Source organism: Galeopterus variegatus, unplaced genomic scaffold, assembly GCF_000696425.1.
Source record: "Galeopterus variegatus unplaced genomic scaffold, G_variegatus-3.0.2 Scaffold140, whole genome shotgun sequence".
Lineage (NCBI taxonomy): Eukaryota > Metazoa > Chordata > Mammalia > Dermoptera > Cynocephalidae > Galeopterus > Galeopterus variegatus.
Window position 1 is genome coordinate 197,307 of NW_007726251.1, and position 13,838 is coordinate 211,144.

The window sequence follows — 13,838 nt, forward strand, 5'->3', positions numbered from 1 at the left end:
TGAGCCACGGGCCGGCCCATAGGATTTCTTTTTCTTTTTTTCTTTTTTTGTCCTTTTTGAGACCGGCCGCACCGTGCTCAGCCAGTGAGCGCACTGGCCAGTCCTATATAGGATCCGAACCCGCGGCAGTGCGCCACGGGCTCGGCCCAGAGCACCTGTATTTCTAATGTTCAGATCATGTCTAGCTTGTAGTAGGGGCTCAACAGGTATTAATGGAAGAAATGAATGAATGAATGATAACTTTAATATTTTCTTCTAATAAAGGAAAAAAAGATGTAAAGCATATAAGCTAATTGTTAAGTTTTGGTTAAGTCTAGGTATTGAGTATATTTTTATCTCTATTTTTTTGTATTAATTATAGTTTGATAGGCTGGTCGCCTTTCCATTAGCTCTTCCTAAGGCTTCTGCAGCACCTCTCCCTGTTGTCTTACCAGGGTTTAAGCTGTGAAACTGGCTAGTGACATAAGAAAGAGAAATGTGTTGGCACAGACTTGCTGACATGCCTCTCTTTTTTCACATTGATTTGAAACGCCAAGAAGCTGGGCTGAGAAAAGGGCCCTGTGATCAGTGGTTACACTGTAATAGACCTATCTGTTGGAGACCTCTGCAGTATGTGCTAGACCTTTATTGCCTTCTACTTGGCTTTTATATAGGCAAAAGAAGCAGGTTATTTCCAGGACAGCTAAATTAGCAGGTAAACCTCATTTCCAAAGAACAGACCTTTATTTATTTATTTTATTTTTTATAGCAAAAGACATTTTCTTAGCAGAGAAAACGCATATAAATGTTTATCTCAATCCAAGCCTAGCTAATAATTGAATAACAACAACAACAAAAAAAACCCTATAGGAATAGCAAAAATAAGGATGAAAGATGAGTTTAAAGTAAAACTCTAATATTAAGCCATTGATGATTTTAAAACAAGCAGATTAAGTTGTAGTACCTCTATAATAATTAGAGGAAAGTTTGATTCATAGAAAATCTCAGGAATATGACTAAGAAATGGCAGTAAATGAAAATAAGGACTGGATTCTAGTCCCAACTTTGATATTTAAACTTCTTGAGACTGTGGACAAATTGCTTAATTTGCTTTCCTTTATTTTGTTACTTAGTCAAGTGAAGAAAAGTGAGACAGCTTGGAGAATAACTTGTAAAAGAAATGTTTATCACTGTGTGCGTTTTTCATCTTGCATATTTAAATATAAATCCCGTTAGACAATATTCTTTAAAATAGTTTTCTTATTCTCTTTTATCTCAAAAATTGTTAATACAAGGATACTTCAAAAAGTTCATGGAAAAATAGAATTAAGAAATAATACAAATCTTTCCATGAACTTTCTGAAGACCCCTTGTGTTTATATCCATTTTCTCTTTAAAAAAAAGACTGCACAGTTCTTGAAGACAAGGATTATTTTGTATCATCAAATACAGAGTATAGTTCTTGACATACAGGTAGAAATGAAATAGTAGAATGAGTGAAAACAATGAAATGATTATGATGATTTTGAGTTTCTTGGTGGAATAGAGATCTGGGTCCTAGGAAAAGATTTTATGTCTGGTTTGCAGTTTTGAAAATGTTAAAAAATTAAACGAGGAATTTCTACTTCTTCTTTTTTTTTTTTTTTTAAAAGATGACCGGTAAGGGGATCTTAACCCTTGACTTGGTGTTGTCAGCACCATGCCCAGCCAGTGAGCGAACCGGCCATCCCTATATGGGATCCAAACCCGCGGCCTTGGTGTTATCAGCACCGCACTCTCCCGAGTGAGCCACAGGCCGGCCCAGGAATTTCTACTTCTGGACACGAGACTAAAGAGAGGGAAGATCAAGTTGTGAGAGACTTCCCAGGACTAGCAGTGCTGAAATAATGAGGTGGATACATTAGTTGTATACTGTACCTTCTCTCTTTGTTTCATAGTCCCTCCCTCTCTTCCTCCTTCCTTCCTGGGAAAGCAAAAGTTTTGTTTTTTGTTTTTTTTTTAAAAGATGACCGGTAAGGGGATCTTAACCCTTGACTTGGTGTTGTCAGCACCACGCTCAGCCAGTGAGCCAACCGGCCATCCATATATGGGATCCGAACCCGTGGCCTTGGTGTTATCAGCACCACACTCTACCGAGTGAGCCACGGGCCGGCCCAGAAAGCAAAAGTTTTTGATTGATTGCTAGATAATGTGTATAAAAGACTTTCAAAGACTAAAGTCAATGTTTCTGCCTTTTGCTCTTTTACACCAGGTATGGTGAGAGGCCGAGCATCTCTATCCAAATAGCTGGGTTGGGCTGGGCTGAAGGTTTAGGAACTCTTCTAGTCTAGACCTCTAGCATCTCCAGCACTTGGTAAATGTACTGTGCGAAAAACTGGCCATATGTTTGGGGCTCTTCTAGAATTGTCTGTCTTGCACATCTGTGCAGCTGCCATAAGCTCTGCTAATTTTCTTTCTCTTTGTAGAGTTCTTCTGCCCATGGCAAGACCAATTGTCATTAGCTCATGCTTGAACTCTACAAGTACCACAAGGAGAGAAAGTGGCTGGCAATTTCAGCTCACGAAGAAAGGGCTTTTTGCTCTCTGGAATTTTAGTTCGTCATTCCTCTTTGCTTTGCATTGAAGACAGCTCTTCAATGTCTTTAAAACTATTTCATCTTTTGAGTAACATATATAGTTTTATGTAGTTGTTACTATGAAAGTGATGGCTTGCCTCTCCCTATTAAATCCAACCTGGAAGTGGAAGTCTCATTATTTTTGTTTTGTTTTGTTTTTGTTGCTACAACTGTGACATAAAAATAAAGTTCTTCAAAAAATATAGAAATTATTTCTCTTTGATGTAACAGTCAGGAGGTTAGATGGGTAGTCCCAGGTAGGTAGATTATCAGGGACCCAAGTGTCTTCCTTGTTTTTCTTCCTTCTTTTACAATGTTATCTTCATTAGCATCTGCGTCTTCAACCACCGTATCTACATTCTAGGCCACAAGCAGAGGGGAAGACGTGGAGGAGAAGCAATTTCTTTCTTAAAGGAATGCAGCAGTGGTATACATCCCTTCTGTTCACTTCTTATTGGCTAGAATTTCATCACATGATTATTCCTAGCTGCGGGAGAGATTGGAATTGTAGATTGGAGTTGGGTGGCCATCTGCCACCTTCAACTCAGAGATTCTGTTACTAAAGGGAAGATAGGTGGCCAGTTAGTCTCTGCCACAATGTGGTATGAAGAGAAGCTCCAAGTAGAATTTTTTCCTAAATAATCAGTTTTCCTAAAACTTTGTGTTAAATAATATATTGCTTCCCCTTAAGTTTGTGATTTTTCTTTCTTTTCTTTTTGGTTTTTTATAAAGATGACCAGTAAGGGGATCTCAACCCTTGGCTTGGTGTTGTCAGCTCAGCCAGTGAGCCAACCAGCCATCCCTATATGGGATCCGAACCCATGGCCTTGGTGTTATCAGCACCACACTCTCCCAAGTGAGCCATGGGCCATCCCAAAGTTTGTGATTTTTCTTATCATAAAAGAGTTAGTCTTGTTTAGTGGTTATGGGCTTGTTCTCTGTAGTTTGACAAACTTAGCAAATATTGAATTTTAATTTGTGGTCTTCTGTGTTTTTTTATGAGGAGTGGGTGAGATCTATCTTATGTGTATTAATGAAAACTTGGAGAGGGAGGGGGTTAGCAAGAAATCGGTAAAGGACCATAAAAAATGATTACATTGTGTAATGATAAATATAGTAATAATCCTGATTTGAGGATCACATATTGCACACAGGTATTGATATTTAACACTGTACCCAACAGATATGTACAATCATGTTTCAATTAAAAATCAATAAATAAACTTAAAAAACGAAAAAGAAAACTTGGGAGGAGGTTAGTTTTAGCAGACAAAAATCTGATATCCCTCAATATAGTGAACCACCTACTTATAATTTCAAACCAAATATCTCTTACCGTAAGATACTAAACAAAATTTCAAGTGAACAAAATTGATAAAGTTGGGAACCATTTAAAAATTTTTTCTTGGGGCCCTAAAAGTTTTCAGGCTATGCTAACATGATAATACCTGATAAAAGTATAGAAAAGAAGTTCCAAGAGATTTCAGCATAGAATCTGTATCTGTTAACTTTTTCAGTTGAGAGTAACAGAAACTGACTCAGCTAAACTAAGCAAAAAGGTGGTTTATTGGAAGGATGATAGATATGCAAAAAAAAGGAGGAGGGAGAGGAATTGATAAACAACTAAGTCTCAAAGTCAGAAAGGCAGGAACCAGCACAGCTCAGGAGCTCAGTGTCAGGAAGTTAAGAACCTTTCCTCCTGGATGTTGGAAGTCCACTATCCTCCAGACTCTCTCCCCATTGAAATTTTAAATCCCCATGAGAGACAGTTGTTGGCTTCCTTTTCGCAAAGACGTCTACCCAATCAATCAGTTATGGCCCAGGATATGCAGCCAAAATCATAGATGTCACCACCAGGGGCCCACTTCTGCATATCAGGGAGTATTCCCAGAGAATGGAAATTGATGCAAACCAGGTGGGCTCTCTGGTGGTGTGCACTACAAAGCAAGATCAGAGCACGTGGAGGGGGCAGAGTGCAGTGGATGGTATTACAGGGTCAGAATGTGCTAGAGGTGGAAAAGAGCTGAGTTCTGAAGATGAATTTGTGGTGGAGCTGCGCTTGTGCTCCAGTCTTCTGACTCTTGCGTCTGTCTGTTACACCATAATGCTCATCTAGAGATAGGAAAGGTCTACAGAGGAGGCTTGGGTGGCCAGTTAGAGTGGTAACTCCGGGGCAGACATCAGTGCCCAGTGTGTACAGGATGCCACTGAGCTGAAATTTTAAGTCCATATATACTTGAAGGTCTCCGTTTTTGATTTTCTTTCTTTTTTTTTTTTTTTTAAAAGATGACCGGTAAGAGGATCTCAACCCTTGACTTGGTGTTGTCAGCACCACGCTCAGCCAGTGAGCAAACCGGCCATCCCTATATAGGATCCGAACCCGTAGCCTTGGTGTTATCAGCACCGCACTCTACCGAGTGAGCCACGGGCCGGCCTGCCGTTTTTGATTTTCAATAGGAAAATAGTAATGTCAGACTATAAATGTGTTTTATCCTGATTGCAAGAAAAAGTGTTGACTCCCTGCTTTTCAAAATTTCCCTGCCAACATAAGAGGACACTTCTGGAAATATACATTCAGAGTATGGCATAGCTTGTGTGATTTGCACAAAACTCCAAATTATTCTCCAGTATGTGTGGTATGCAGTAGGGGAGGCTAGTACATTTCAGTTAAATTCCAATAAAAGAGAATTTCTGCAGAACTGATTTTTAAGGAGCAATAGAAATACACACTTGAAAATGAATAGGACTCATTTTAATGGAAAAAGCATGATAGCACTTCCTTGATTGCTGAAGAATAATGGGTAGTTCATATTGGACATTACGTTTTTTAATAATGTTCCAAACCATCCACCAGGTGGGCAGGTTCTGTCATCTACTGTAGCCTTCAGCTGAAATGTGTTTGTTTGCTTAAAGAATCAGGCTGATGTGATTTTGTATTCATATCAGAAATGTATGCTTCTTTTTCCCAGTAATGACTTCCTCATTACTGCATCATTACATAATTACTCTGTTCTTTCATGGGATTTTGAAAACCTTTACTTAGGATCGTTTCTTTTAAGTCAGTTTACAGTGTAATCAAAACTTGTTCCCCCCCCCCCCCCCGAAACGAAAGAAACAATACAACATATAATCTTAGATTTTGAAACTAAAGAAACAATACAACGTATAATCTTAGGTTTTCTAAGATTTTCTTTTGCTGTAAAGGACATAATTAGGACAATTGGCAAAACCTGAATAAAATTGTAGACTAGATATTAGCATTGTATCAATTTCCTGATTTTGATAATTGTTCTGTAGTTATGTAAGAGGGTGTCCTTGTTTTTAAGAAATACACACTGAAGTATTAAAAGGTAAAGAAAAATCATAACTGCAACGGACTCACAAATAGTTCAAGAAGAAAATTCTCTTTCTCTCTACACACACACACACACACACACACACACACACACACACGAGATTATTTATTTTTTTCTTGAACCAATCGAGACTACCTTGTATGCTTTAAGTCCCTTTACCATTTACCTCTATACATGGTTTTAAGAGTCTGATAGTTTGACAAGGCTTGTTATGAAATATACAGCAGTCTCTTGCTGTCTTCTACCCCTTCCTCTTCAGAGGGAGCTACTTTCAATTTTAGCTGATTCTTTTGATATTTAGCTCCATGTTTCTAAATAACATGCTTATATTACTGTTTCTTGACTTTTCAGTATTAGACATTATTTATGGGCTTATCACTATTAGAAGATTTTCACTCCTCCTAGTGGAGTATTTTTTTGGAAAGACTGTGGCAAGAAGTTTGTGATTAGAACAAAGAGTTCAGGAAGTAGGAAGAAGGAAATAATGGTGACACAAGGGGCTGGAGACTTAGTTTGCTGCCATGATGTAGACTAAGTTTTGATTCTGTTAGAGTTGAGACTTGAGACTTTATCTTGGGAAAACAGTGGAGCTTTTGAGCAGGGGAGTGTCTTGATCATGTTTGTTTTGAGAGGTTAATTAGAGTGTGGAGAGAGTCCTGGTGGCAGGGAGATTAAATGGGCTAAATGGGAAGAAAAATGTTACAATAGTTCACTGAAGGAAAAGCCAGAGATTTCTTTTAAATTGAGGAGTAGAATATGCTAGTCTTAGGTGTACAGCTCTGTGATTTCTTTACCTGTGTGTGTACTGTGTATTTCAGTCCTCTCTCAAGTTATAGAACATTTCCAGCCTCCTTAAAACTCCTTCATGCCCCACAAGAAGATCTTGAACAAAGGCACTAAAATTTATCACTAGTTCTAGGTGGAAGCCAGAAAATAAGGTGGAGCTAAAGAGGATTCCAGACTTGGGAGACTGGGTAGACTGGATGGTGATGCTGTCGACTGAAATAGTTAATACTGGGGGAGGATCAGGTTTTAATTGAAGGAGCGGTTAGGATGGCGAGATAAGAAGTTCAGCTTTAGACTTTTTAAGTGTGAGGTGCCTGTGAAATGTGTAAGTGGAGCTATACAGGAGGCAGGTGGGAATGTAAATTTAAGTTCTAGAAAGAAATTTGGGATTGCTGTATAGATTTGGCATATTCATCTACAGCATGTACAGTCTATTTGAGAACCAGCAAGTAGATGGAAATTCTCTAGAGAGGCTGTAGGGAGTGGGATGACCTAAGGTTATGATGATAGGCACATGTTGCTTTTAACTCTGTTTTAGCCCAAATAGTGAATAAAATCAGTGGCAAAACTCAGTTTAGACATTTAAAAATAAAATGACAAGTGAAAATTCAGTAATACATATTCGTCATAAAAAAAAAAAAACTGTCGTAGAAGGTTATAAGCAAAAAGTATGCCTTCTTACCCCTAACTGCCTTCCTATACCAGTTTCTTGTGTATCCTTCAGACAGTTTTAGCGTAAATATAAGCATATGTATTGTGGGGGCCGGCCCGGTGGCGCACTCGGTAGAGTGCGATGCTTGGGAGTGTGACAGCGCTCCCGCCGAGGGTTCGGATCCCATATAGAGACCGGTCCGCGCACTGGTTGAGCGTGGTGCGGGCGCGACACCAAGGGTTGTGATACCGTTGCCGGTCACGAAAAAAGACAAAAAGGAAAAAAAAAAAAAAAGGGCCGGGGGGTCCTACTTACCATTTAAGGGCCGGCCCGTGGCTCACTCGGGAGAGTGCGGTGCTGATAACACCAAGGCCCCGGGTTCGGATCCCATATAGAGACCGGTCCGCGCACTGGTTGAGCGTGGTGCGGGCGCGACACCAAGGGTTGTGATACCGTTGCCGGTCACGAAAAAAGACAAAAAGGAAAAAAAAAAAAAAAGGGCCGGGGGGTCCTACTTACCATTTAAGGGCCGGCCCGTGGCTCACTCGGGAGAGTGCGGTGCTGATAACACCAAGGCCCCGGGTTCGGATCCCATATAGGGATGGCCGGTTCGCTCACTGGCTGAGCGTGGTGCTGACAACACCAAGTCAAGGGTTAAGATCCCCTTACCGGTCATCTTTAAAAAAAAAAAAAAAAAAAAAGCATATGTATTGTGTATGTGGCTTATTTTTTGATTAGTTTTTCCCATTATTGCTTTGGTTAGGAGTTCCTTTTCAGCCACTCAGTAAACATGGTTAACAATGTGGTTGGCATGTGGACAAAATGGCTTTTAGTTTGATTTTTTTTTTTTTTAACTTCCCTAGTCTTATAATTTTTTTTTTTTTTTTTTTTATAAAGATGACCGGTAAGGGGATCTTAACCCTTGACTTGGTGTTGTCAGCACCACGCCCAGCCAGTGAGCGAACCGGCCATCCCTATATGGGATCCGAACCCGGGGCCTTGGTGTTATCAGCACCACACTCTCCCGAGTGAGCCACTGGGCCGGCCCCTTATAATGTTTTTTATGATGCTGTGCTTATGATCTTGACTGAAAAAAATTTCTTCCATTGCCTTTTTGTTTTCTTTTGGATTTTCTTGAACAGTAATATTACTGTTCAAGCAAATGTATCTTGGTATTCAACAAAGTTCTTAAATCTTCTCTTGACTAATAATACTAATGTAGTGTCACAATCTTGTCTGTTTAAGGTGAGCAGACTGATATCTCTTTTTAGCCTGGAGGAAATGATATACTAATATTTTTCTTAGTTATTTTTCTCATTACCTTGTTGACAGTATAATTCTCAAATTAGAATGACTGAAAGGCCCATAAAGGGCCCTCCTAGGGAATCCAGAATTTGAAATAAACTGTAAGAGTTTTAGCCCATGTTTTGTTTAGAGTGAACTTGATCTCACTGACAGTCTGCTTGAGACTAAAAGGCACTAGATCTGGGTTGTAGAAATGTCCTAATATTAATTGTGTGATCACTGTAACTTACATAAGCCCTTCTTTGCCAGGGTACTTGTTTTTGAAAGAGCAAAGAGCATAATGTATATTTTCATTTATTTGTCAAATATATATTGATTTCCTATGAGGTACCTCTTTCTGTAATATTAATAGTAATAAAAGGAAATACTATTCTGGGGGCTAGATGTGTGATAATGAACAAAACAGGCCTGGTACTTTCATGGAATATTATATGTGTGTAAGATGGTAATACCATTATTATAGTTCAAATCACTGTTAAAAATAAAATTTGGCATCAATTAAGCATTACTTAAAGATCAAGTAATTTTGTTCTCTCATGAGTTCTAAGACTTTTTCACCTGTGAGAGGTTTTCCTATCAATTGGCCTGTTCATTCTGCCCCTGCATGGTCACTGTGTTTTGATGGATGCTGCATTCCAACAGTCGCTTCATAGTTGAAACTGAATTCTTTAAAATACATTTAATTTTAAATAAGGCTTTGATAGAATTGCACAGTACTTAAAAGCAAAATAATGATTTAACTTCCTCCTTCCTGGATAAATCCAACCTGCATTATGAATTTACTTGGTCCTGTTCATTTGGGTGTGTCTAAAATCAAGGCGGATATCTTTAAAAGAGATCCACCCACAGCATTCCTGACATGTAAATCAGGTGCACATTAGTTAGAGACTCTGGGGCTCTGTAAATTTCCTGGCTTTTTTTAATGATATGTACAGTTAAATGTAAATAGTTTAAACAATTTCAGAGGTAAGGAGAGTTTGGCAAAATATTTTCAGATATAGTTTTCTAAAGAGATGATCAGAATGTTATCTTTCTTGTGTTTTAAACTGCTTTTCAGTTTGCTTTCTCTAGCTTAATAGCTTCCTTATATTGTTACATTGTTAACTTATAAATAATATTCTATCCTTAGATATTGGCTCATTTCTAGCTATTCTGTTCATACAAATGCATTACAACCTTACTCCTGCATTAAAGTTTAACTATTAAATATTAACACAAACCTCCACCCTTTTGGGGAAGAGATTGATGAAGACCTAAACCAGTTTTATAGTTTTCAGAAGTTCTAATTTAGGCCATCAAATTGAGTCAGTACCAAGATTCCATGTGTCATGCCTATCCAAATGCCTTTCCTTTGTCAAATACATCTGTGTCTTTCAAAACTTTTCTTACTTGCAGCGTTCAAGCAGCTTTCCAAAACCAACATTACAGAGGAACACTATTCTAAAATGTCTTTAGCCATTGGATATATCAATTATTATGTACATTTTTATTAATTTGTTTTTGTTTGTTTATATCATATCTCTGATAAGGTTGGTTCTTTTATTCCTTTGGGACTTTTTGTAACTCTAGTGTAATGCTTCATTGACAATATGCTCCTAGTAAATTTTGATTGACCATTCCTCACTGCAGTCAGTTATTCCAAAGTTAAAGTTTACACACAAACTTCTTCTCTAGTGGATTTCCCTTTGTTAAACAAGATTTCCATGAAAATTGATTAAAAAGTAAAACGTTTTAATCTATGAGATCAAAAATAAAATAGGTTGGTATTTGTATATTAAAATCCAAGTATCCCAAGGGATAGAACAAGGGATAATCTCACAGTGTTTGGAAATTAATACTTAGGTCAAGATAAAAGGGGACAGGATGAATTCATGACAGTTACTGATCATTCTAACAGTTTTTCCCCTTGTAGTGGATTGAATTATGTCCCTTCAAAACTCAGTGAAGCTTGAATTATGTCCCCAAGTTTTATGTATTAGAAACTTGGCCCCCACTTTGACTCTTGGAAGGGTGAGAAATCCTGTTATGGTAACTGAAAGGTGGAGCCTTGAAGAGGTGATTAGATTGTAGGACCATGCATTAGTGAATGGATTAAAAATGGTAGTCGGGGCGTGGTTCTGAGTGCTTTAAAAAAAGAGAGAGAAGAGTCTCTCTCTCTCTCTGTGCTTCCACCATCTTGCAATGTAAGATCCCTGGGTCACTGTCACCACCACCAGATGGACTTTGGACTTACCAGGCTGGCTCAGAAACTGTAAGCAACAGATTTTGTTTTCTTTCTAAATCACCCAGTTCCAGGTATTTTATTATAAGCAACAGAAATGGACTATACACCCCTTGTGTTGGGTTTTACTTTCTTTCTACTTCTATGCAGTGCTAGACCACATTTATGAACATTTTACTTTTGTGCATAATTATTTGTGTTATCACTGACAACAAAGGTTAATATGAACCCCTTGTTTCCACAGGCCCTAGTGCTGGTAATTATTTGGGATACTCTGGTTGGGTGGCTTTAAGAATGTGTGGCAGTAAAACATTTATGACTAGTTTATTTTTCATTCTTAAACTGAATTTACTTTTGAACTTTTGATCACTTCATCAATAAGCTAACATAGTATTTTTCAGGATAGGCTTTTTCTTTGTTGATTTATATATGTATATATTTTACTAGAACAAAGGAAATTATGCTTTCTTCGAATACAGCATTTTAGGATCTATTTCAGAAAATCAAATAATGATAAAAACCAGTGTTTGGCATTGTTCTTAGGCAGTCCTTCTCACTCCCTCTTTTTTTACTGTTCATCTGAAGTATATATAATTTAAAAATTATTTCTATTGAAAACAAGTATGCCTTTTTAGGTCTTAGTGTTCCATTTGACTATTACTTAGAAAATTCTTAAGGTGTAGTTCTGCAAGTCTCTGAGGACTGAGATTTTACATAGAAATCTTTTTCTTTCTGTGATTGAAAGAAATGTGTTTCACCTTTCTTTCAGATCCATCGTGTTACACAAAATGGAGGACTGTATAAAAGACCGTTTAATGAAGCTTTTGAAGAAACACCAATGCTGGTTGCTGTGCTGACGTATGTGGGGTATGGTGTACTCACCCTCTTTGGGTATCTTCGAGATTTCTTGAGGCACTGGAGAATTGAAAAGTGTCACCATGCAACAGAAAGAGAAGAACAAAAGGTAATTGTTAGAGGGTCTTTGATTCCGTAAATGTAAGCCTTTTATAGAAATCTTAGTATTTTCAAACAAAATTTTTTCCTTAGAAATTTGGGTGCACATTAAAATAATACTGTAGATGCAGGTAAGTGAAAACATTTCACAAAGAAAGTTGAAAACAAGGTTAAAGCATGGAGAAATTAAAGCATTTAAAGTATTTTTTATTTGATCACTGTAAGAACCCAATGAGGTAGGGAACACTGCCCCTATTTTGAGAGTTAGAAATCTAAAATTCACAAGGTATGTGATGTTTCCTAAGATGCCTAGTGTCAGAGCTGGTATGTGGATACAGGACTGTGAAGTGCCAACAGCCATGTTCTTTCTGTTCACATTACCATACTGTGTCCCAAGTTGTGTTTACAGTCGTCTGAAAAGATTGTGTTCTTTAGAACTCATAATATGTTTTCTCTTAGACACACTATACATAGTTGTCTGGTTCACAGATCAGTGTCTCTCCCCAAACACACAAGCCCTAAAACAGAATGTGGCTGAGCTATTCTTTTTACGGTAGAGAATAATCTTGTTTTAGTAGTGGTAAACAGAGATGATAATGGTTGTCTCTGGGGAGGAGGACCTCGTTCACTTCAGTTTTCTCTGTTTAGTCCTTTGTGCCTTTAGGGTTTTATACAATAGACATATATTAACTATTCTTAATAAATAAATAAAATTAAGGTAAAAAATGCCTGATTTTACTGAAAACAAAACAATCCTGTTTGTTCTTGGCATGTGAAATATGGAGAGGTTGTCCTCCAGCCCAGGGAATATACCTGGTTAAAGAAGGACTTAAGACGTTAGTTTTTGTTGTTGTTGTCCATCATACCTCTCACTTTTGTGGGGGTAGCAAGGTCACCACTGAGAGAGGAGCCAGTAAACACAGGTTGTAGAAGAAACTTCAGGGAATGGGTGGTGGTCATGTTGTGGGAAGGTAAAGAGTACATCAAGAAAACATGGGAGAGTAAAGGACCTTGTCAGCTACTAGGAAAATAAGACCAATCAGTATGTGTATGGATTGAGGAATCTGGCCCCTGGGAGAACTCAGGATCAGGCATCCTTTCTCATCTCAACCATTTTGCACCCCTTTCCTGGCCCCCAGCACCACAAGTTGGCCATCCTATTTATTGCCTCGAAATGCCTACAAATTAATTTCATTAAGAAGGTATTCTTTGAATACCTTATACAAGTAAAGCCCTACATTGAAAACTAGGTTCACTAGGCCACACTACTTTTCATCATTAAAAACCCAAACACATTTTTTTTTTTTTTTTTAAAAAAAACCGGAAAGGGGTTCTCAACTCTTGGCTTGGTGTTGTCAGCACCACGCTCAGCCAGTGAGCAAACCGGCCATCCCTATATAGGATCCGACCCCGTGGCCTTGGTGTTATCAGCCCCACACTCTACCGAGTGAGCCACGGGCCGGCCTAAACCCAAACACATTTTTTTTTTTTTTTAAAAAAAACCGGAAAGGGGTTCTCAACTCTTGGCTTGGTGTTGTCAGCACCACGCTCAGCCAGTGAGCAAACCGGCCATCCCTATATAGGATCCGACCCCGTGGCCTTGGTGTTATCAGCACCACACTCTACCGAGTGAGCCACGGGCCGGCCTAAACCCAAACACATTTTTAAATTTCTTTGATTTTCCTGTTTACCCCTGAGTGTATCCATCCAGAGTGCATCTACAATTTGTTGATTTTGTACATCCCTCAGTTATAGTTTACTAATACTGTAACTATGTTGTGCAGTATAGCAATTACTTGTTCACGGGCCTATATCCTCCTACTAGACTGAGTTGATGGCAGTTGTGACTGTGTGTCTGATGGTAGCTAAAGTTTTATTTATATATGCAAACTAAAAAAATCTTTATCTACAGAGACCTGTCATAGTGTGAACACATGGTAGAGACGTAATAATTGACATGTAGAGGTGGGG

At 38.4% G+C, this 13,838-nt stretch overlaps 1 protein-coding gene across 3 annotated transcripts in view; it reads left to right on the plus strand.

The window, feature by feature from the left end:
• Window positions 1–13,838, plus strand: part of SPTLC2 (serine palmitoyltransferase, long chain base subunit 2) — a 113,621-nt gene that overhangs the window by 14,563 nt on the left and 85,220 nt on the right. For all 3 annotated transcript variants that reach the window (XM_008590279.1, XM_008590284.1, XM_008590271.1), the window contains exon 2: window positions 11,683–11,877. In XM_008590279.1, coding sequence (XP_008588501.1) covers window positions 11,683–11,877 — 195 coding nt within the window. The remainder of the gene's footprint in view (window positions 1–11,682; window positions 11,878–13,838) is intronic.